Raw genomic sequence first — 23,901 nt, forward strand, 5'->3', positions numbered from 1 at the left:
TGCCTCTTAGAAAAATACTCCAGATTACTGCAGGTGTGTGAACCTGCCACAGCCAGAACAGCGGGTCCGTGGGGGAAGGAATGGGAGGCCTTTTCCTTTCCCGAGAATCACCTCCAGCTGGCTTTGCAGGCAGCCAGGTCACATTTGCCCTCCTTTACCCGCCTCCCCCGGAAGAGAAAACACACCTGAAATAAAAGCAAAAGCTGGCGGTGGGCGAAGCCGGAGAGAGAGATGAAGACTTTGTTGTCTGATGGCCAACAGCAGCAGGAGCAAATGCTCACTGAGTAGTGCTTCCCGGCTGCAAGTCTCTGCTCAATGTTTTCTTTAAAACATGTATTTTCTTTTTTGTCTCGCGTTTGTTTTCTTACCCCAAGTGTTCCTTGCTCGCTGTGCACATCCCCCATCCCCCCACCCCACCCCCCGCCCCCGAGCCCACTGGAATCCCACCAGCGCCTCTAGCTGCTTGAGTTCAGATACTGATCTCAAAGACCAAAGCTTCCCGCACCCCCCACCCCTGCTCTAAGCAGCTTCCTTTCTCAGAAGGCCTTGCAGAGCGTCGCAGAGGGCTCCACTGCTCGACACAGTTCAAAAAAAGAAAAGGAAAGGAAAGAAGACCCACTCAGTGATTCGCAGGTGCAAAACGGAAGCCATCATCTGGCATTTCAGAACGACCGTGGCTCACTCTCTTCTTCCATCACAATAGGAAAGAACACAAGTTCAGGTACAGATGCTGTCTGGTGTGACCCGGTGGGAGTCGATGGGGACTCTACTGCTCCTTGTCTTCTTTCGCTGTCTCTTCACAGTTGTCCTGCTCATCCTCCTGGACCAAGAACTCTTCGGGGGGCCACCGCAGCTCCCCACTCTCCACCTCCCCCTCCGTGGGCTCCACCACTATGGAAGGCAGGCGGTCCTTCAGTTTGCAGCAGCGGTCGAAGTCTGACGGGTCGGGGAAGATCTGAAATAAAAGCAGAGCGAGCCCTCGGTCACATGCAGATCAAAAAAGAGAAATTCCATTTCATATACACACACAGGACTGAGCACCTGCTGTATGCCACATCTGGGAGACTGGGGGTGGGGTGGGGTGGGGAGGGCGGAAGGCAGGAGCCATGAAGCACATTCTGGGGAAATATAGGAAATCGCCCCTCAGCTGGAAGCACAAAGTTTTCAGGGCTGCACCACCAAGTCTAAAAGGTGGGGTAGCCCTGTGTGCACCTTTTATTTTATTTCTGATAAAAGAATTCAAAATGATGTCATCCCCAGGAAGTCACATCTCCGTTTCTAGCGAGCGTTGACTCTAGCCATCCAAAAAGCACATGACAGGTCCCACGGGTTAAGTTCCTCCCAGGATTAGCACCTCGTATGAGCCAGCTACCGGGTGCTTCACATTATAATTTTGAACTAACATGCTCATACTGAAAAATAGGTGTTGCTGATACTATCTTAAAAGAACCTCAGGCTTGGAGAAGGTCACCTGAACATGCAGCCTGGAAATGAGTGATGGAAAGAGAGGCAGACCCAGGTCTCTTTGACTCCCATGCCCGTGTCCCAGCACCATTGGATGGGTCCCAATCTCACTGCAACCGTACAGTCAAAGGCCAAATAAGGGCTGAGGGTGAGGCCCCAATCACACGCCAGCTGGGAACAAAATCCCAGGCTCCTTTTTCACCTGAGAACAACTCCTGACTCCTTGACAGCTCTACACCTGAAAGAATTTACTTCTCTCTCCTGAGCCCCATCAATGAGGCTTAAAAAAAATTCCTACTGTGTGTTCTGCCCAGAGCAGGAGGAAACCCCAAACCATGCTATAAAATTGACAGCTTCTGTGTACTTCCTTCATGTACACTGCTCAGCGACTACAGCCGCTAACCCAATTCTTTGCCCAGCAGACGAAGTACTTAATACAATGGGCTGCTGGTCCCTTGCCATTCACAGCCCTCGGCGACACATCCCAGAACTGGAGAGGAGCCTCTAGGACGTTGGGGGCTCACAGAATCACATGGCACCTTCAAGGCCATCTCTTCCAACCTCTCTTTATTTGATAGATGAGGAAACTGAGGCCCAGAGGGGTCAAGAGACTTGCTTGAGGTCACACGGCTTGTTAATGGCAAAAGAAAGGAAGGCCAAACCAGGAGAGGGTGGACACACATTTGAAGAGACCCTGGGGACTGTCCATACCCGGCTCAGATCCAGACACCCCACAGCAACAGACAGGTGTCCTCTGTTCCCCAGGGAGAGAGGTGCTCCCCTACAGTCTCAGGCGTTCCCAACTTCCGTGGAGCCATGAAGGCGCCCCATATTACTGCACCCCAACCCCAAGCAGCGCTGTCCAAGTCAAGTCACTGACCATGTCACAAGTCAGCCAGGGCTCCCAGGAATCACCAGCCTCAGTGAAAGCTGTGCAGACAAGTGATTATTAACCATTTAGCCAATAAAGCCCCATTGCTGGGGATTAAGCCTTAAGCCAGCTGCACAACCAGGCACCATTAAAGACTTAACAAGCCTTATAAAAAGTACCCTAGTGGCAGCCAGGAGGAAAACAAGGCAGGGGAGGGGCTGGGGGAGTCGGGTTGAAAGAGAGCGTGGGGCAGGTTGGCCTCCCTGCGGGCCTTCTCTTCCTGATGTGGCCAACACTGCAGTTCTGCCTTTGGACTGGTCTGCACACCTAGACCCTGCATGTGCTGAACTGGGAGAGGGTCAAGTGGCCTCTTTTGACCCCTCCTCCCTTCTCATGTGAAGCCAGAGCCCCTCCCTGCAGGTGACGACACAAGGTGCCCTTCCAGGCATGGGCTCCGAGAGTGAGCGAGGGGAGCCCCAACGAGTGGGAGCATGCTGCCGTCGACAACGCTCTTCAGGCATCACCCCCGTGGGGCCTCACCGCGCCCTAGGAGCAGTGAGACCCTCAGGCTTTGAGGGTCACATGGAAGAGCCAGGATTTAAACCTAGATCTTCTGTTTTCAATGTCTGTACCCTTTTTAAAAATGAACGGATGCCACTGGGTGAACGTGCCCATTTCGCAGATAGAAAACTGACCAGGAAGGGTGGGCAAGGCCCTGGGCTTTAACTGCCCATTCAGCTACTGGAGGCCCCAAGATGACCCTCTGGGCAGCCAGGTCCAGAAGCTGAGCTTCCCAGTTCAGACAGCTGTTCTGAACCTTCAGGACCTGAGACAGAGCTGTGAACTACCAAGAAGAGATGGACACCTGGCCCAGGACAGACCTGGTCCCCTGTCTCTATCCTCAGACCTTAAGCCGGGGGCTGTGCCTACCTTGTGACTCCCCAGCTGAGAGAGGTGACAACCGGATTCTAACTATAATCACCTATGAAAAGGACAAAAAGCAGCAAGGCCAACAGTCAGAAGAGGACAACAATAAGGGTGGGGAGCATGACATTTGCTTTAAGCTGGGAATAGGTCTTTAACTAAAATTGGCAGTGGGGGCCAGATGGTAAAATTATGACGATGATGGGAGATGTGCCAGGCATATTGGTTGATCAGAATCTCTATCTTGACAATAGTCCTATGAAGTATGTAGTAGTGTGATCCCTATTTTACAGATGAGGAAACTGAAGCCCAGAAAGGGCAAGTGACTTCCTCAAGGCCACGGAACTAGGAAGTGGCTGATCTGGAACCCAAACTCAGACCTCAGGGCCACAGAACTAGGAAGTGGCTGGTCTGGGGCCCAAACTCAGACCTAAAGAACTTCAAGTAAGGCGTTCATTTGATAACACACTGTGTCAAGCCACAGACCCCAGATTCTCACTATGTCCTTGACATCAAACCCCAACCAAATCCTCTCAATCACCCTTTCCTCCATTGCTCCTTTTGAGAAGCAAGGTGACCTTCCTGTCTCACCAGATGGATACAAGTCCGTGGCAAGTGCAAATATAATAAAATGTTTTGAGGACATATGCTAAATTCAAATCGGAATGTCTTTTCTGGAGCAGTATCAACAGGACTACGGTAAGCATTCAATCTGCAATCAAGAGGCAGCAATACTAACACAGTAATTAAAACAATTCCAAACAATGCCTTTCATACCAGGAGCTGCACAATTAAGTCTTTAAGTCCTCGGGGGAAGTCTGAGCATTGAACTTCTGATACTGCTTAGTTGCCAGAGAACTTTGCTCCCTCCCTGAATTGTTCAAAGCAGGCGTCATCCAAAATAAATAAATAAATAAAACATTTTTTGACAAAGCCTGTTAATTACATTTTTAAAAATCACTATAATAATCTAAACTTTCCATCAGAGACTTTATTCTATTATCAGATAATACCAGTTTATGCCTCTGAAAATTGTAGCTCTCCCCAAAGACAAACAAAAGGCACCCAGAAGCAAACAGCTTCTCATTTCCTTACATACAGACAGAAGGCTTGCAAAGTATTGCTGAGTATCTTGCCAGCACAATCTTATCTACGACAGCTGCTTAAGAGGCTGACCCTAAGGAGGTCAAGATTTTTCCACTAAGTCATGCTTTTTAATCATGTAGGCAGCAGAAAAATGAGAGGTTGCAACTGCTATTTGATGGGGTGGGGAAGGCAGTGGAAAAAAGGACTCAAGTCAGCCTTGCCAAGCACATGACAGGTAGGGCTGAAGCAGCAGGCCAGGCCGGCATGCTCTTTGCCTGCAGGAACTGGCAGGGGATGAGCAACTGCCCCTGTTCCAAAAAGAAACTGCTTCTGGTTAAACCTCTTACCCGAAAGTGCCCCTGCTCTCTGGATGAGGGAAAGACCAAAAAAAAAAAAAAAAAAAGGAGAAAATCCTCTCTCTTCCTTCTGCAGCAAAGGCTCCTGTCTAAGAGGTTCAGAAAGCGCGATGTGGGGCCTGTGAGAGGCATTTCGCAACCCCAGGCGGGGCAGACCTAGAAGCATCCACCCCCAGCTGTGGTTCTCTCAGCTCTGCCCCCTCCTCCTCTGCCAGCACTGGATTCCACATCCAGCTGTCACATTCGGCTGTCAGGGCTGATGGCCTGGATGAAACTATGAGACACCAAGTTCCCTCTTTTGCAAATGAAGTGATGTTTTGAAGATCACACACATCAAGAATATCCTGGGTCCCATGTGTCCCACAGTGCAGAAATAGCAGGCATTCAGACTTGGTAATGGTGAATTTGATAGGAGACATGTCTTCGGAGGCATCCTTTTCCAGGTGACCTCAAATACCACCAGACCCTGATGTTTTGGGCATATGTTCACTCAAAAAGTTAAGGGAACTTTAGGAACTTCTAGGACAAAACGGTCTGTGAGATGTGCTTCGGATACCAATGCTCTAGAATTCCAGGCTGTACAGATCAGAATTGTCTGGTAGAACTTTCTGCACTAATGCAAAGGATCCGTATCTGAGCTGCACAACAGTAGCCACCGGCCGTGTATGGTTACTGAGCACTTGAAATGAGGCTAACATTTTAAATTTTCTTTATTTTTATTAATATAAAAGTGTATGGTATATTTCAATGTAAATAGCTACTGCATTGGGTTGCACAAGCATAAAGGTGTAAACATGAGGACGATGAAAGGGCTGTCCAGGAAGACTCAGGGTGTCTGGCTGACGGACCAGCACAAGCAGCCTCAGAGCAGAGCAGGCTGGGGTGGAGGGTGAGCCCCTGGAGATGAGGAATTAGTCAGCAGGCTTTTTGCTTAAGTATAAAAGTTGCCAATCAGTCAGCTCCCATTTCAGCCATGGAGGGGAACTGAAAGGAAATACCAGGGCTCCAAAGGCCTGAAATTTGGGGGCCTGGCTATCAGCTGTCTGCCTCTAAGCCAGGTGACCTAAACCTGGCTGTCTCTGGGGTAGGGAGAGGAGAGAGATGGCTGGCACCTAGGATGGAAAATGTGAGTGATTCTGGTTGGACCAGCCCTCCCCTGAGTGCATGTGCGTCCCTCAGCCATCATTCCTGACAAACAACCAGAGCTGGCCACAAAGAGAGCAGAGGGTTCGGCAAAGAGCTGAGAGATGCTAATAGGGAAAGCGGACACCAGCAGGTAGAGGAGATGAAAGGTGGGTAACTGGACACAAAGGGCTAATTACCAGCTCTGCAAGCTGAGACCCTGGGAGCTTCAACATCCTTCTCCCCTTTGTGGGGCTGGAGCAGAGGCACGCACGGGCAGGGGAGGTAGGGCAGAGGGCCTGAGATGAATAACCAGGTAGCTTCCCAAGGAACTGAGCGTGATCTGCTTCTGTGTATGAAACTACACGTTAAGCCTCTCCCCTCTCTGGTTCCAGAGGGGAAAAAAGTCAACCTCCAACCCACAATGAAAAATGGCCACTCCCACAGGAGTCATTTTAAGTTCTAAGTCGTTTTAAGTCATTTTAATGTTCAAGTCATTTCAAGTTCTCTGAGCCTCAGTTACCTCCTGAGTAAAATGAGGAGGGAATTTCCACGTTACAGTATTGTTGAATGACTTCCATGATGCATGTTGAGCACTCAAAGCAGTGGAGGCCCATGTCCCACCCTTCGTCTATACATTGGGATTAATGTTAATTCCCACTATAGGCTGCCAAAATGAGGAGACAAAGAAACATGGCCCAAATGAAAGAACAGATTAAAACTCCAGAAAAAGAGCTAAACAAAATGGAGATAAGCAATCTATCAGATGTGGAGTTCAAAACACTGGTTAGAAGGATGCTCAAGGAACTTAGTGAGGACCTCAACAGCATAAAAAGATGCAGTCAGAAACAAAGGATACACTAATTGAAATCAAGAACAATTTACAGGGAAACAACTGTACAGTGGAGGAAGCCAAGAATTAAATCAATGATTTGGAACATAAGGAAGCAAAAAACAACCAATCAGAACAAGAAGAAAAAGGAATCCAAAAAAACAAGGACAGCATAAGCAGCCTCTGGGACAACTTCAAGCATTCCAACGAGCAAGAAATTGGAAAGCTATCTGAAAAAATAATGAAAGAAAACTTCCCTAATTTGGTGAAGGAAATAGACATGCAAGTCCAGGAAGCACAGAGAGTCCCAGATAAGATGGATGCAAAGAGGCCCCCACGAAGACACGTCATAATGAAAATACCAAAGGTTAAAGATAAAGAGGGAATCTTAAAAGCAGCAAGAAAAAAGCAGTTAGTTACCTACAGGGGAGTTCCCACAAGCCTGTCAGCTGATTTCTCAAAAGAAATTTGGCAGACTAGAAGGGACTGGCAATAGATGTTCAAAGTGATGAAAAGCGTGGACCTACAACCAAGATTGCTCTACCCAGCAAAGACATTATTTAGAATCAAGGGGCAGATAAAGAGCTTCTCAGACAAGACAAAAACTAAATTAGTTCATTACAAAGTCATTATTATATGAAATGTTAAAGGGACTTATATAAGAAAAAGATAAAAACTATGAACAATAAAATGGCAATAAATACATATCTATTAACAAATAAATCTAAAAAACTAAGCAAACAAGAACAGAGACAGAATCATGGATATGGAGAGCAGTGTGATGGTTGCCAGTTGGGAGGGGATGTGGGGGAATGGGTGAAGAGGTGAGGGGATTAGGAAGTACAAATAGGTAGTTACAGAATAGGCAGGGGGATGTAAAGTACAGTAGAGGAAATGGAGTAGCCAAAGAACTTACATGTATGATCCATGGACATGAACAATGGTATGGGGACCGCCTGAGGGAGTGGGGGTTGCTGGGTGGAGGGTGGCAAGGGGGAAAAATCAGGACAACTGAAAAAGCATAATTAATAAAATACAATTAAATGAAAAAAATTTTAAATGTTAATTTCTACCTTATAGGGCTTTGGAGAGAATGAAACACAAGTATGTGTGAACATGTTCTGTAAACTTTTAATTCCTAATGATGGTTCTTATTAGGTATAGCTGTGGTCTCCAAGGACCGTTTAGAGTGAGGGATTGGAAAGTTGATAGCTATGGCTTGGGACGGGAGCGAGTTAGCAGCTCTCTTGGGCTTGTGCTCACAAATTCTAGGCCAGGTTCTTTGGAGAAATGGTTTAACTTCATTGTTTCCATCCCAGTGCCTCTGTTTTCCTAGTTGCAAGGGCTAGCAGCTGGAATAGAAGCCACTCCCTGTCCAGATCCTGGTCTTTCAGTGGAAGTCCCTAGAGCTGGAAGTCTTCCCAGTACGCACCTCCCCCTCAGCCTACGGCAGGGGTAAGTCAGACCCCTCCTGCCCCTCGGCTTCCCAAAGTCTGAGTTTCTTCTTTTTCCTGGAGAACAACAATGGATTGGCCTTGTGTGTTTATTCCTTCCTAGGAGGAGCTGGTTTGTAACAATGGGCAGATCTCTACCAGCATCCTGCTCTCCAAGGGCTGAATGAATGAGCAGCAACTAATTCAAATGAAGAGTACACCCTACTTTTTGACCCCTAACAATAGGTGAAGGCAAGAATTGTACTCTTTGAAATATCTCCTATTTTATCATCATCATCATCATTTTTATTTACATTTTCCTGATTTTTCAAAGTGAAATGTGGCTGGTAAGAATGGAAAGAATTATAGCAAAGGGTTAGAACGGCTCCTGACTGGATTCGGGGGGCAGAACTTTCTCCAGTCTCCATTTGGAGGTGAGTCACCTCATTTTCCATCCATGAGACTCTCACCTCACTCAAATCTCCCCTGGGCTGACTAGGGCTATGGAATATCCACCTCACCTTCTCTTACCCTTCTCTGTTATTTCTAATCCGATAGGAGACTTGAGCAGAGATTTGAGGCTTTATGCAACTGTTGGATCTCCTTCCTTTGGATTAAAGATGCTTAAGCCTCCAGCTTTGACTTAAAAGAAAAGGAAATCCTCTGGATAAACACCATCTTTCATAAACATCTCTCAAACACACACCCATCCTGCAAGTCAAGAGTTTCAAATTCCAATTAATTAGCACTAATTGCTACTGATAACTATGGGTCCAGTGAGCTGACTAGGCTTTTGGAATGTTAAAGAATGTTCCTCCAAGTTTTCCAGGGCAGTGAGAAATGACTACAGTTATCTGACACAGATGGTTTAAAATACCCGCATCCTATCAACTAAATCATCATTGTTATTTGGAAAGAAGACATACCTCTGAGTCGCCTCTGGGCCTCTGGGGACGAGAGACCCCTTTTCTATCCTTCCCCATTGGTGCTTCCCAAATGTCCCACAGCCACACCTCCTCTTTCTTAGAAAGCCCAGGATGACAGAGTGGCCATTTCCAAACATTCTCTTATTCTTCGTTCTGGAGACAAAAATCTTGAAGATTTGGCCTGGTCCTACAGCCTCTTCATCGTTTGTCTGGGGATCTCTTCCTAACCTCCACCGTGTGGCTGCCAAACCCACCCCTGTGTGGAAACAACTCTTTCAAGTCTCTAGGCTTCCTTACAGCCCTGCCCCATGGCCTTGGCCTTTGCTCCATCTCAATCACCACCACCTACCCCTGAGGCACACGGCCAGGCCAGTCAGCCTATTTTGGGCCTTATTCTCTCTCCTGATTCTCATGACCCTGCTCAGGTTCACCTGACCTGTCTAACCTAATCTTCCCTGTGCCTCCCGAGCCTTGGAGTCATTTTAGGATTTTCTCCAGACTCAGGGAGCTTCCTGGCTTCACTTGGCCGTCTTAGGCTGATGACTCCCCAGCCTACAGCCACACTTTCACCTTCCCGCGACCTGTGAATCAGCTCCACTTTTGGATGACATCCATCACCACCAACTCACCTTGTCCCAAAGTGAGGTCATCAGCTGATTTACATATCTGTTAGTTAAAAACATTTTTTTCCCTCCCAAACAAAAGGCCTTGCTTGATGGTAGGTCCTGGAGATCTCATTTGGTCCTAACTGCAGTAATGATGTTGAAAAAAAAAGGAAGCAAACATGGCTATATTCCTAGCGGTCCACTACTCTCATGGAGGCCGTCTACACTAACAAGAAGGTGAAGGTTCTTCCTCCTCTGATCAGACGTGGTCTGTTCAGTCTAGAACAGTGGTTCTCAAAGCTTGACTTCAAAGGTTCTTTCAGAGAGGGAGTGTCCATGCAGTTAAATATTTTCTTAATGACACTAAGATGTTAGTTGCCTTTTTCCCTGCATTAATACTTGTGCTAGTGGTATGAAAAACAATGGTGGGTGATATTGCTGGCACCTTAGCACGAATTAATGAATACAGTGATACAGTCTGTACCTGTGGACGTTGTATTCTTCACCACCTCATGCTCACAATTAAAAAAAATTAATGTTTGCAATGAAGCAGTAATTTTATTAAATATTTACTCAAGTTCCCGTTGTTTTAATATTCTACGTGATGAAGTGGAAAGTCAGCATAAAACACGTTTGCTGCATATCAACGCCAAGTGGTTGTCTTGAGGGGGAGAAAGCATTTATGTGATTGAGTTGCAACCTCAACTAGCCACCTTTCCATAGAACACTCTTTTTACTTGAAAAAATGACTAACAAACTATGGTTATTTAGACTTGGTTATTTAACAGACATGCTCTCAAAAATGAATAAAGTGAGCCTCTCACTTCAAAGAAAATGATTGATGGTATTTGTTACCAGTGATAAAAATTGAACTGTCAAGCAAAAATCAGAATTTCGGAAAACTTGTATCAACTACTGTATGCTTGGCAGATTCCTAATACTTGATAAATTTCTAATGAAGCCAGTGAAGATATTAACAAATATGACTTTCTGACATTTTGTAATGAAATGCGTTAACATTTGGATGATCTGCATAATTCAGTGAACCTGTATTTTCCAGCTGATCAATACACTGTATTACAAAACCAAGCATGGATAAAAGATTTATTCAAAGTGCAAACCAGACTAATGGATTTTAATGTACATGTACAGGAAGTTCATTGATAAGATTTCAGATTCCACATGGCCACTAACCTTTAAGAAATGAGCACTTGTTGAGTGTAGGTGAAATATCAAAGAAAAACATATGAAAAGGCTATTAAAATATTTCTTCCTTTTCTAACTACATTATCTGCATAAGCCAGGTTTTCTTTATTTACTCTAACACATGCCAAAACAGACTGAAGGCAGAAGGGGATCTGAAGATCTAGCTGCCTCTGTTCAGACAGATACCAAAGGGATTTGCATATATGTAAAACAATACCTTTCTTCTCACTAAACTTCTTGTTTTGGAAGACAGATTTGTTTTGATTATAAACCATTATTTATATTAACATGTAATGGTTTTATTGTTATTTTTAAAGGAATTAATAAATAAAATTTAAAAAGATAACCCACATAAAATATAGTCAGAAAATATAGTCCCCATAAACGATTCTCTCCAGGGGTTCGAAATCGTTTTTAAGAATGTGGAAGGGACTAAGGCCCAAAAGGGTGAGAACTGCTGGCCTAGAGAAAACCAACACCCTCAGGACAATGGCCGTGTAAGTCAATGTTGACGGTCAATATATTTTATTTCATTTCATTTTATTTTTTAAAGATTGTATTTATTTATTTTTTAGAGAGAAGGGAAGGGAGGGAGAAAGAGAGGGAAAGACATCGCCTTGAAAGATTTACGGGGAACACAGAAGCTGCCTCCAGTATGTGAAAGGCTGACAAAAGGAAGAGCGCCGATCTCTGAACTCCAGGGACTGATCTAGGATCATCCGGGCAGATTTGCTCTCACCCTGCGACGTTCTCACAAAGACGATACAATCAGCTCTCCTTTAAAGATGGACAATAATGTCCAAAGTGGTGATGGGAGTTCCTGAGCTGACACAGATGGTGGCAAAGCCAAGGTTAGGAACCGGTTCCTCAGATTCGTAGTTGGTAATCCTGCTACGCTGAGAGCATTTGAGCCCCATGTCACTGGCAGTGACCCAAGAACCCTGCCATGGCCCAGTGCCAGGCGACTGTAGAGGGTGCATTCCCACCTCTGGCAGGAGCCCGGCCCAACTGCAAAGGTGCCTTCCCACCCTGAGACACCACAGTGCCCTGGTTCTGATTCCAAGGACAGTGCATGTGTCCAAAATTGTGTTTGTATACCCCCTAAATGAATTTTGGAAAACTGTGTCTCCTGTAACACGTTTTTAAACTGACACCTAAAACTTCTGATACATTATAAATCTTAACATTTTAAAATAAAGCTTTTTTTGCCACTCTTTTAAATGCACTCAGTAGCTGCTCCATACCACAACACTTTGATAGCAAGAATCATCTATAAAAAAATTCATATACTAGCTCCTAAGTCAAATCTCATTCCTTTCTCCACTTGAAACTATATTTTCAGTCTACTTCCCTATAGGATTTTTCTTAATATATTTTTATGTTTGAAAGTTTTAAGTCGTTAGCTTTTCATACTTCTTTGCAATAAAAAGATGCATTTATGTACCTAAACTGACTTAAAGTTTTACGTCTCATGACCCGAAAGCTTATTAATAAAAAAAAAAAAAAATTCTGAATTGGCTTATTGCAGCTATTAGTATACAACTGATCAATAAACATAGCACAAATAATTATTAAATGCAAAGATACACTTTCTGAGATTGGAGTCTTAATGCGATAGATAGGTGGGATTTATGGAGCTTTCTATAAAGTAACATTTTTGAATGATTCATTTGTTCAATGCTACTGTGGTTTATATATCCTGGGGAAAAGCCTCTTAAAATATTCAGGAGGGTGAGAGGCAGGTCTTTTTCTTATAAGAGGGAGGAGGACAATTGTGATGGAAAAGGTAGGAAGAGAAAACTGGTGAAGCCCGTCTTCAGGAAATGCAATTTTAGAAAAGCAACAAAGGAAGTTGAAGATGTGGAAATTGATTTTCCGAAAACGCTCTCTGCTGTCATATCCCTTGGAAAGTTTCTGTGAACCCCAGGAGCAGCTGTACTCCTGTTTTAACACTTTGTTAAAACATGAAGGAATAGGTGCGTAGGCCATTCTACATACTAAAAAGTAATTTGGTGTGAAAACCTCCAATATTAGGGTGACAAGGAACACAGCCAGGAACGACCCTGACCTTCAAATGTTATATCCGAGGGAGCAAATGACCAAAGAAATACAGAAATCATAATTTAGTACTAGCTAGTCTTTAAGAATGCTTTCATCTAAGAGGATACATTTAACTCTTGAAGGCAAAGCAACCCCTCCGTGGTAACAACAGCGATGCTGGCCTCAGGAAGTCATTCCTTCCATCCATGCACACACAATGGCTCAATTATATGTTCTCTTTACTCACTTATTTAAAAAATATTTTTTGAAAAATAAAACTATCACTACATAAATGGAAAACTAGTATTACTCATTATAGGCAGTAAGCATAAAAATACACTAACTTTTTAAAAGTCTGTCTGTGTAACACCTAAATTAACCTTTTAAACCATCAGGAGTTATGTGGACCCTACTGGAACACTGGCCAAGGCTGTTTACTTGTTGCAAAGCGCCTGGAGCCTTCTAGAATTGTTGGGTGAAGGCTCTGAGCACTGGGCCCAATACTTCCATTACGTTCAGATGTAATTCCAAGAGCTCAGTCCATCCTTGATTTCAGGGAAGCAATATTTCTAAACCATGACCATTCCATGAACCAGACCTGGAACCCCAGGGATACCAAGAAGGTTCAGGGAATTAAACATCTATCTATCCAACCTTCATGGGTCTCCAGGCCAAGGATCCTTTGCTGGTCTTAAGTTCACGAGGTACTCCAATGTCATTAATAGAATAAAGGAGAGAAGTAGGGCAATATGTATTATTTGCATACAAATGTATGTGTGTAATTTTGTCAACCTGCCCACTGTGAGATAAGAATATGTTCACCAGCTATTTTGCAATGTTGGCTAATTTCCTAAACATCATCAATTGCTATCATCTCTGCTCAAAATAAGCAATTAACAAACTAGAAGAAGATGTACAACATCTCCTAACCACTTTAAAATAACCAACACCTTTCTGACTCAGTCCACAAAGCGCCTCTATTATTCCATCTCTATAGATTTTACACCCCCGAATTCTATTTGCTAGAGCTTTCAATGCTGGGAGCTTATATTTTGATAAACTCTTTTATTTGTTTTCTGTTTTTAAGGCAATATATAATCAAGAGGTTTAATAATGTTGAATCTCTTTGAATCAGTAACTCCACTTCCAGGAATTGATTCCAAGGAAATGAATCAGACCTGTACAGTGGTTTATCTTAGATGAGGCTCAAAGCAGTGCTTTTCGTTAGAACAAAACATGCCGCAACCTAAATATTCAGCAATATCCAGCAAGAAGTGGTACATAACAAAAATGAAATGCCATTTTACAAAGAAAAGCAAATGACAAGAACACAATCACAAAACTATAGTAAGTGAAAAAAAATTCACTATAGCATACATAGTATTATCTCAATTTTAAAAATCTATAAATGCATAGTAGTATACTGGAAATAAACATACCAAAATAGCTCAGTAATAAGAATATGGGTTTTTTTTAACACTTTTCTATATTTTCCTAAATATTAAAAGGAGTAACTATCACCTTTATAATTATAACATACACACACCGCCCCCTTGGGAAAGCCAAGGATGCTCTTCAAATCCAGGATGGGCAAAGCCAGTGTTTCCACTCTCCAAAATAAAGGCAGAAGGTATACTATTAATTCTGCCTGGGAACCACTATTAAATTCAAGGTATTCTGTTAATTCTGCCTGGGCACCATCTTCTGGTTCAAATCTGGGGGAAATCAGACCTAGACACCAACCACCTCTGGACTGAGGTTCGTGAATGTCCTCCTTGCTCAGGCTAATTCTACTTTGAGAAATCCAGGACCTTCCTTCCCATTGGCTCCAATAAAATCCCTGGTCAAGAAGCAAGTAGTTGATGCTGCTTCAGCTAAATGCTTGGGTGCCTCTTCCATATAGTTTACCAAAAAGGAGATTCTGACAGTGTGAGGAAATTAATTCTCATGGGGAAGGGACGGAGGGAGATCCCAAACATCCCTTGAGATCAAAGTGCTAGCTGGGCAACAGCCTGGAGAGACTCTGGCTAATTTTAATTTTTTTTTTTTTTATAAGTCGGGTCTGTGGAATAAGCTGAAGAGTAAAGAAGCTGACACAGGCTTTGATTTACTGATAAAGAATCCTCCAGAGGTGGGCTCGCAGACAAGAGAAGGGCAGGTGGCGAAGTGACAGGGAGCAGAAGTGGCGCAACGACTAGGAGACTGGAAAGGAGCGCAGCCCCATCAGCTCTGAGCTCCGTGTGAATGAGAGCCTGTCTTCATAACCTCCAAGGCTAATTTTAGGACTTGGGCCTGAAGGATCATTTCAGGACATTCACTAGACACCCGAGAATAGCTCTTGGCTCCAGTCACAAGATTTGCCACCCAAACTCATCCCTTTCCCTAATGGCACAATCCTCCTTTCTATCCAACTTGGGAGACTGAGCTGACGTAGAGAAAATGCTGATCCTCCAAAAATCTATGCCATGAAATAGCCACGGTAGACGGATCATTCGCAGTGCAGGAAAGCAGAGGAGGCAGGGTCCATCCAGTCACTCGGCACTCAGTGAACAACCATTGTAGGACATTGCGTCCAGCACCGTAGGAACAAAGCGCAGTCTAAGACACAGACCTAGCTCTAGGGAGTGATGAACACACCAGCACTTGAGAGGCGTCAGGCCTAACACAGGCCCTTTGAGAGAAGGCCGGCTGTATGGTTCTAGTGTGCAACGTGTTGGCTAGGAAAGTGAAGAGAGCTTGTTCTCTCCCTGGACGGGCTACAGACTCACTGTTGTGACCACGGCGTGTGCGCTGGAGGGGGGAGGAATCCCCCATGGGAATGATTCCAGCCCTCTGCAGGCCCTAACCCAGGGGCATTCCAAAACAGAGAACACAATGTTTGTGTCAAGGATTTGGTCCTAGGGAGGAAGGTGCTGGGTCCCTCATACAAAGTGGACTTGATCTGAACAGGGCAAATACTAACTCAAAAAGAGGCAGACTGTGCAGACGCAGGCCCAACGCCACTCAAAGAAACGGACCCTTGGTACTTCTAAACCATGTGGCCCTACCTGCCTGCTCTGTATTGCATAACTACAATTTGTACCAAAGGATGGAGGGGGATGGAGAGGGTAGGAACAGGAGAAAGAAAATTCGCTGTGATTCCGGAAACATGTTGTGTCCATGGCTGGACGTCTCCTGCCAAGTGCTTTGGAATTTTAGCTTTATCTCTCTCCAGGGACAGCTGAGGCCTTTTAAGTCTGATGTTGTGAAAGATGATTTCCTGGTGACTATAAGACTTCCATGCGGCTGCTCCACAGACATACATGTGGGGTATCACAGCTGGGGGTAACCAATGAGACAAAGGGCGCAAGGAGGAAGAGACAAAGGTGGTTGATGAGTTATGCCCAGAACAGCCTCGTGAGTGGGCCTTGTGGGAGAATGGAGGCAGGGACATAAAGCAGGAACCTCTCTGGGGGGTCAACTCAAAGAAGAAGCTCAACCCATCACATATTTCAAGATGTATATTTCTCAAGGTGGGACAGCTCAGGGAAAGCCAGGCTCAGGGGGTCTTCAAAAAGGAAGGCTCGGCACAGATGTGAGTGAGGACAGTGTTTCTAAACTGCGGCCTGACTTGGGTGATTAAACCAAGCCTGTTCTTTGAGAGAGGGGTTGCTGCTTCTGATAAAGAGTGAGGAGGGGGAGAGAAAGGAGTCAGCTATTATTGGGCCAGGGAGATAGAAGACGCAGGGAGAGGCTAGCTCTCAGCCAGCATAGTGCTTTAGACCTGGCCTAATGCAGAGCTAGAACCGAGACTCTCGGGACTGCTGGAAGCAAATCACCAGGCTGTGGCAAGAAGAAGTCACTGCCCACTGTCCCTCCTCCCTATCATATAAAACACCAGGCTATCCCCCCGTCCCGTCTTGGGAAATGCGGGGGAAGACATGGAAGCTCTGCGGATCAAAGGGCAGGCATGGGACATGGTGCGCGGTGGCATTGGGGGTGGCACAGTGGCGTGGTGGTATGGGGGGAACACAGTGGCGTGCGAAGACCCTGCCCCCTCTGGTTTCAGCACGCACCTCCCCTGAGGAGGAGAGCCGGCTGCTTGTGTGACTGGGGGATGGACATCAGATGACAGGAACATGTGACCAAGAACAGCAGAAGGAATCCAAAGGGCTCTGGTAAAGGATGTGTGTTCTGATCAGAGAGGAATTTAAAGAACCTAGGGAAGGGCAAAGTTATCAGATCTTGGTCCAGCTGCTTTAGAAGGGACCATTTTAAATGCAAATTGAGGAGCCAGAGCTCCATCCAGACCTAGCAAGGGTGGTGAAGCTGCAGAAGCCTCAGCCTGCTGTGTGGGGGCCCTTGGCCTGTGGCAGCATTCGTGCCCTCAAGCAAATGCCCAGGACCCTTCCCCATTCAGGACCCAGGCCGGTCAGGGGCAGCAAGGAAGGAGACCCAATCAGAGAGGCATTCCGCAGTGCCACAATTTTACAGCCCCAAGAGCCAAGGGAGGGCCCTGAAAGGCAGCCACAGACCTGCCTCCTTGGATTAGGGAAAGGAAGAAGGCCTTAGACAGCAGATATCCTGTCCCAGGGCAGGACACCAGGAGGCCCACAGATGCCGTGTGGGAAGGGAGTTGCAGCCATCAGGGACGTAAATGTCCTCAATGAGACCGTCCCCCTCAGCCCCGGTGAGCTGCCTGCCACCCACAGCCAGCCTGAAATGTACTCAGACTTTCTAGTAACCATTTACTCACCCACCTAGTGGGTGTTATAATTCATGCCAAGTGAGTACGCACACATGAATGTCTCATAGTGAACTGACTCTAAATAAATGCTAAGACAAAACAAGGCGTGGGCTCTGTTGATTTTTGTACACGCTCACAAAATAGCACGAACTTCCTAAGCACAGGAGACAGGGCTTACTGAACCTTTCAGGGGATAAAACGGCATCTATGTGAAGCTGTGACAGGCCTGAGACTGACAAGGCCCTTTGCAGATCCTACAGCAGAAGTGAGGGCGGCTAGCTTTAGAATCGGGAAACTGGACGTCGCGGAAACAACTGTCCTCTTAGCACCTGCACTCTGAGGGCCCTGAGCCAGCAGGCACCTTGGTTTGGGAAAGGGTGTAAGAAGGGTGACAGCTGATGGGCACAGAGAGTGTAAGAAGTCCTCCCCTGCCCTCAGAGGCCTGGGCAATGAGAAGGCAAGGCGGGTGCCATATCCTTAAAACCCAGTGCGGCATCATGTCAAAGCACAACATGCCACAGGTGTTGAAAGAGGTCTTATCTGGGGCTGAGAAGTCAGGAAGGCTGCGTTCTTGGTGGGCCTGGAAGGTGGGAAAATAATTGACAAAGCCCGGTGTGCCTATTTATTTTACGACCTTGTTTCAAGGTCAAATGACAAGCCTGAGATTCTATTTCATCTGCCAAGTCGGGATTGATGTCTCTTTCCCACTTTCAGTTCCTTGGAAAAGCAGGTCTCAGTAAAAAGCCACATACTATTATTACCCTCAGGCAGGATGCCAAGAACAGAGCTCTGAGATCTTCCGCCCCCAGATCCGAGCCCAGCCTGAGCATGCACAGAGGACGGGCTCTGGCCAAGTGCAGTCCCAGCCAATCCCCAGAGCTCTGGTGGGAATGTGTTTAATTGGAAGGCACTAGCTCTGAGCGGGTTCAGAGAATATCCGTCATACGGCAACTGTCAGGCCGGCTCTCTGCAGAGCCCTGCACCTGACATCAACAGGGGCGAGCCAAGGGCTCTTTGGAGATGCAACAAAACTAGATTAGAGATGGTGGTGTCTTCTCAAAGTCCTAATTTTCACTTAAGACCAGCCTGAGTCTGACCTCAATCCACGTCTTCTCATTGCCACCCATACCTGGATTGACTATGGCGCCTGCATTGCTCTACCAGGCTGCCTGTGTTCCAGCTGTTATGGAGCCACTGGCTTCCCACATGGGCCCAAACCCTCTCTGTGCAAGCGCCCAGCACAGCACGTTACACAGATCAAGTAGCCAACAAATGCTGCCTAGTTGAAGGTGATAACCTCTCTCCTTTCTCTCCATCAGGCAACCAGAAGACCTTCCTGAAATTCCATGACAGACTTTGAAATTGCAGGCAGTTTGAAACAAGGCAGTAGTCCCCACGCAGGCAGCGGGGGCGAGTTTCCTGGGGGCTGTGAGAACTGGGTGGTGGCCCTCCCAGTCCAGCACCACAAGGAGGATTCGAGGGCCTTTTTCTCAGGCAACACCAAGGCATTTTAGGGGCCCCAAGCGATGTGATTCTCCTCCTGCCGTGGCAGCCCCCCTTACCCAGTGTAGCAGGCCCGTCCTTCATGGTCACCTGCCCTCTCCCTCAGACCCGGCAGAATGGCCCGAAGGCCTCGGAGGGTTGAGGAAAGGGCCCTGAAGGACCCGGCCCTTTATCCTGGGACATATTCCAAAGGAGAATATAAAAAGCACACACAACACATACTGCCGCCTGTGTTTGGAAAGGCTCTGTGATGGAAATCTAAAACTCAGAACTGAAAGAAAATCTCACCTGTAACCACAAAGAGATTCAGTCTGATTCAGTGGCTTGGAAACTGGTATTTGAAAACAGCCCAGCTGGTGAGCCAGGAAACTTCTGCCCTCCCACAGGCTGTGGGGCCTTCAATTGTCTCCCTCAGACCCACTCTGGGTGTGGAGGGTATAAAACTGCCAGGAAAGGGTATCCCCTTCTCCCCCCACACCCCCCCAGGCCACCTGAATATTTATTTCCAGCCAGCAAAACAGAGCTGGCAACACTGACACAAAAACAAAGGGGCCTTCTTGAACCTCCTGATCATGTCTGTGGGTGACTCTGTCACCTGCCAATCTACTTCACCCAGCCTTAGCTTTCATCTAGGTAGTCTTTGATCACCCTCCCTCCATCGCTCCCACCGGCTTTCTATTTGTTTCTTCCTTTACAAAACATGCCCCTGGAATGGTTCTAAGGAACGACTAGCCAGAGCGAGCCCGGATTCCAGCCAAGTTCCAACCCGAGGTCCAGACACATGATCCATCAGAGGAGCAAGGCTTTGTAGTTCGAGACCCAAGTCACCTACTCAGTCTGAGCCTGTTTCCTCATCCGTGGAACAGAGCCAGAATGCCCCGCTCAGAGCTATGGCCGGGAGTGAATGGGGATCGCCTGCACAGTGTGCGGCCTGCAGCGGACGTTCAGTTAGTATCTGCTGAGTGGGCCCATCGCAGGCCCAGTTTTCTTCCCCCGGCCAGCCATCCTACACAGTTTCCCTGGGCCAAGGTCTTCCCTTAAAAACAAACTCCTTCCTCCCCAAATGTAACAAGTGAAGTACTCTTCTCGGAGGTCTGCCCCACAGGGAACTGGAGGTGTTCTGAAGCCAACTGGGGTCACTTTTTTTGGTCCTTTATGTATTTAAATCCACACACAGGACAGTTTCTAAGCTACATTTCAGCAGTGGCACCGCTGAGATAGCCTCTCTGTGGGGAAAACTCTCTTCAACACTAAGTAGTTTGAACACGAACTCTGTTAGAATCAGTTGGTCAACCATCGACCTGAGGAAGAAAGCAGCGTTTGACACAGCTATTCCTCCACCAGACCACCCCTCCCCATTAGCTGCCCCTCATACTGATATTTCTACTGCCAAGGCATGGCTGGGATTTTCTGTCTGAACCGACTGTACAAATTACTTCCTCCCTAGCCGCCATGAATGGGAGAGTCCATAACCACCAGGACGATTCATTAATAACATCAGTTCATCCTTCCTGAACGCTTACTGTGTCCCAGGGACTATGAACGCCTTATATACATCCTCTCGTCATGTTAAATCTTCACAACTCTATCAGGTAAAGTATGTTGTTGCCCCTATTTTACAGATGAAGAAACTGAGGTTTGCTGCCATTAGGGGACCTTCCCAAGGTCACACAGCTCTTATAAGTGTCACTCGGATGCAGAATCAAGTCTGCCACCAGGCCCAGCAGAAGCCATTAGGCTTTGAAAAGCTCAACGGACCCCGGTATTGAACTCACCTGATAGGAAAGGCCATCCTTTCGGGGGCTGAGGCCAATCTCCTCCATGGATGGGGTGCTCATCATCACCTCAGTCATCTCGGCCGATCTCAGATAGTCAGGGCTGCCAAGAGACCCACACCAAAAGTCAGCACACACACGCTTTCTCATTCCTACTCTTGGTGCTCACTGCTGTTAGATCAGGGGCTTGTCTGGAGGCAGGATGAGAGGCGTGCAAAACAGAACTCGTGGAAAAACAAATTCACACTACGAGGAAGTGCCTTACAAGTCCAGAGTATCGGGGATTTCAACCTTGAGCAACAAAGCCCATTGTCTGCAAACCTCTCTGGGAAACCTCCTCTCCTGTACTAGATTCCCTACTGGCACTGAGTGACTCTGGATTTTCTTTTAAGTGACAGAACTAGAAAAAAAACAAAACAGTAGGTAGCGGAGTCCATCTGTCTATATTAAAAACAATTCAACCCTTCTCCAGGGGAAGTGCATAATATTATTACATAATAATAACAGGTCAACCTCAGGGAAACCAAGTCTAATAATACTGCCTTCCTAAATTTCTCTGTCTCTGTGGTGCTTCTTTTTGCAAAATGTCCCATTTAAAGCCCCAAGGGGTCAGCTTTCTGCAAGCTTCACATCTGCCATCCAACCCCCTTCTCCAGTCCTGGTCACAGCAGCTGCAAGCTCACAGCTTGAAAAACATCCCCTGGATTAAAAGCCTTAAGGATGCCCAGACTCTGATTGCAAAGGAAATTTCCAGAGGGGCCAGGCTGGCCCACCAATGGCAGACATGTGAAAGTGCTTTGTACTCTGTAAGCAGGATACAAACGTTCCATTATCCTCGCACAAACCATGGGCACATACAGGGTGCCGAAACATAGTGCCAAATAGCACATACCGAAGTCAATGTACTCGCTACACAACATCCAATATTTTCATGCCTTTACACGTGGTATTAAAAAATTAAAACGTGGAACAGGTTTTAGAGAGGCTATGTCTCTGAAAACAGGGGTACCAAACTCATCTTCATTTTTATAGTTACTATAGAATAGAAAGGGGATTGGATTTGGAAACAGAAGCAATATTTTCTTGGTTCAATCTCTGCCACTCAAGAGCTGTGTGATTTTCAACAAGTCATATAACTTCTCTAAGCGACAGGTGCCCTATTTGTTACCATAATGCTAATAATGCACCTCACAATTACAGCTACAAGGCTACTCTGGAGATGGAGTGAGTATTGCAAACTGTGAAGCGCTAATCAACTGTAAAATAACCCCAAATCTTAATTTCTCAGGGGAAAATAACGCTGATGGGCTCCAAGGGGCCAGAGCCTTGGCAAGTTTTGAGTGACCAGCGGCACAAAGCCTCCAGTAGCTAGCCTTCAGTGGCACCCATATGGCACCTGGCTGCTCACACACTGTGGAGGTGGTAAGGAAGTTGAGCCCCAAGGGACGGGGGTGTCTAAGAGAAGATGCTGGGTTTCGGGGAAAGTTTCGGGTCAGGAGCTGGGACTCCAAAGGCAGTTTCCTCCTGGGTCATGGAGAGGTTGCCGTCGACCACCCCAAAGAACTGGGCCAGAAGAGCGAGAGCGCACAGGGCTCTCGCTTGGCTCATCGCCTGGTGTAGGGACGCTCGCTGCTCGGGCGGGCCCGAAAAGTTGAAGCGAGAAGCATGAACTTTTCGGTGCCTGGGCTGAGCAGGACCGCGCCAGGCTATAGCCTGCAGGGCCGGTCGGGCTCTCCGCGGCCGCACCTGAGAGCGCGCTCCGGAGCCTCCAGCGCTCGCCGCCCCCCCCTCCAGGCCGCTCCTCCTCCTCCTCGGAGCAGGAAGGAAGCAGCAGCCGGCGCTCAAGTCCCAGCGGCCTGGGGCCTCGCTCCGCAACGAGCGGGGTGCCGAAGCGCATCCCTCCCAGCCCCGATCCCCATCGGGTGTAAATCTCCGCCGCTCTATGCCCTGCCCAGGCTCCTTCTAGCTGGGGCCAGGGAGGACAGCTCCTCCCCAGCCCAGGCCCCCACAAAAGCGCGTTGGTTTGTAAGGGTTCTGGAGAGGAAAGGCGTCGGGAAGGTGTAACGTGCGCTCGTGCTGCTGCTGGTGGCTTCGGACGGGTTACGTGTGGGGAGAGCATTCCCCCCCGCCCTTGGCTCTGCAAACGCCGCTGCTGCACCAGCTCAGCCCCGCTGCCGCCGGCCTCGACGTCGAGACTTGCAAGCAAACAAAAAGAAAAAGGGGAGGGGCTCGAGGAAAGCAGGAGCCCCCAGCGCCAGGCGGGGCTCGTGCCTCCTGCAGCCCTCCGCACACGGAGTTTTATAAGCGGGGTTTAGGCGTGACCTCTGGTTCTCCCCCCACACCGTCACCACCATATATACACCTTCCCAGACGTCCTTCAAGTGAGGGCTTTCAGTTCACTTCCTTTGTCTGGATGTTCTCAGCACCACCTTCCCCCACCCCCATCTTTGCAACCTTGACGTTGACTCCTGCACGGGGTTGGAAGGCGGGTTAGTGCCCGGCGCCCGCGCCGCCTGCTCTCCTTGCACCCGAGCCGGCACAAGCAAGCGCCCGGGCCTCGCAGCTGCAGCCGCTAGACGGATGCCCGCCGAGGTGCGCAGGATACTCACCAGTGAATAGGGAAATATACAGACATGAAGTCCTAGGGGAGGCTGACCCACGCCCTTGTGATTTAAAAAGGGTCACTGCGTCCCGAGTAAGGATGTCACGGGCGCAGACAGGCTCGGCAGGCAGGGAGCAGACGGTCGAATACGGGCACTGGGCGTTCGCCGGTTCGCCTTCCGGAGACAGCCCCGATGCCAGCTGCGTCGGCAAAGCAGACGGAGCTCTGAGATCTTCACCGAGCTCGCGGCCCCACAAAGAGCCCGGGAAGCCCTATTTATAGGGGCGGAGGCGGGGCTCGGCCCCGTGAGGCCCCGCCCTCCGTCGCCCACTCCTGGAATAACGTCACCAAAATCATGAATGGCTTCAGCGCTCGCAGATCCTGCGAGCGGCAGCTCGGGGGCGCGCTCGCCTCTGCTTCTTGAGGGCCG

At 47.5% G+C, this 23,901-nt stretch overlaps 1 protein-coding gene across 1 annotated transcript; it reads right to left on the reverse strand.

The window, feature by feature from the left end:
- Positions 1 to 537: 537 nt before the first annotated feature.
- On the reverse strand, positions 538 to 23,718 carry LBH (LBH regulator of WNT signaling pathway). The gene is made up of 3 exons (XM_054566108.1): positions 23,479 to 23,718; positions 20,870 to 20,972; positions 538 to 955 (listed from the first exon to the last, which is right to left on the reverse strand). The coding sequence occupies exons 1-3, from the start codon at positions 23,502 to 23,504 to the stop codon at positions 767 to 769; spliced, it is 318 nt and encodes a 105-aa protein (XP_054422083.1). The 5' UTR covers positions 23,505 to 23,718; the 3' UTR covers positions 538 to 766.
- Between the last annotated feature and the right edge of the window lie 183 nt (positions 23,719 to 23,901).

Source organism: Pteronotus mesoamericanus, unplaced genomic scaffold, assembly GCF_021234165.1.
Source record: "Pteronotus mesoamericanus isolate MK-2021 breed Mesoamerican mustached bat unplaced genomic scaffold, CSHL_Meso_final contig_101, whole genome shotgun sequence".
Classification (NCBI taxonomy): Eukaryota; Metazoa; Chordata; class Mammalia; order Chiroptera; family Mormoopidae; genus Pteronotus; species Pteronotus mesoamericanus.

Excerpts from the sequence above, each read along its gene's own strand:
- LBH (XM_054566108.1), bottom strand. The coding sequence starts at position 23,504 with ATGTCTGTATATTTCCCTATTCACTG. Across the intron at positions 20,973-23,478 it reads GTATATTTCCCTATTCACTG|CCCTGACTATCTGAGATCGG; the intron begins GTGAGTATCCTG and ends GTCTCTTGGCAG. Across the intron at positions 956-20,869 it reads AGGATGGCCTTTCCTATCAG|ATCTTCCCCGACCCGTCAGA; the intron begins GTGAGTTCAATA and ends CTTTTATTTCAG.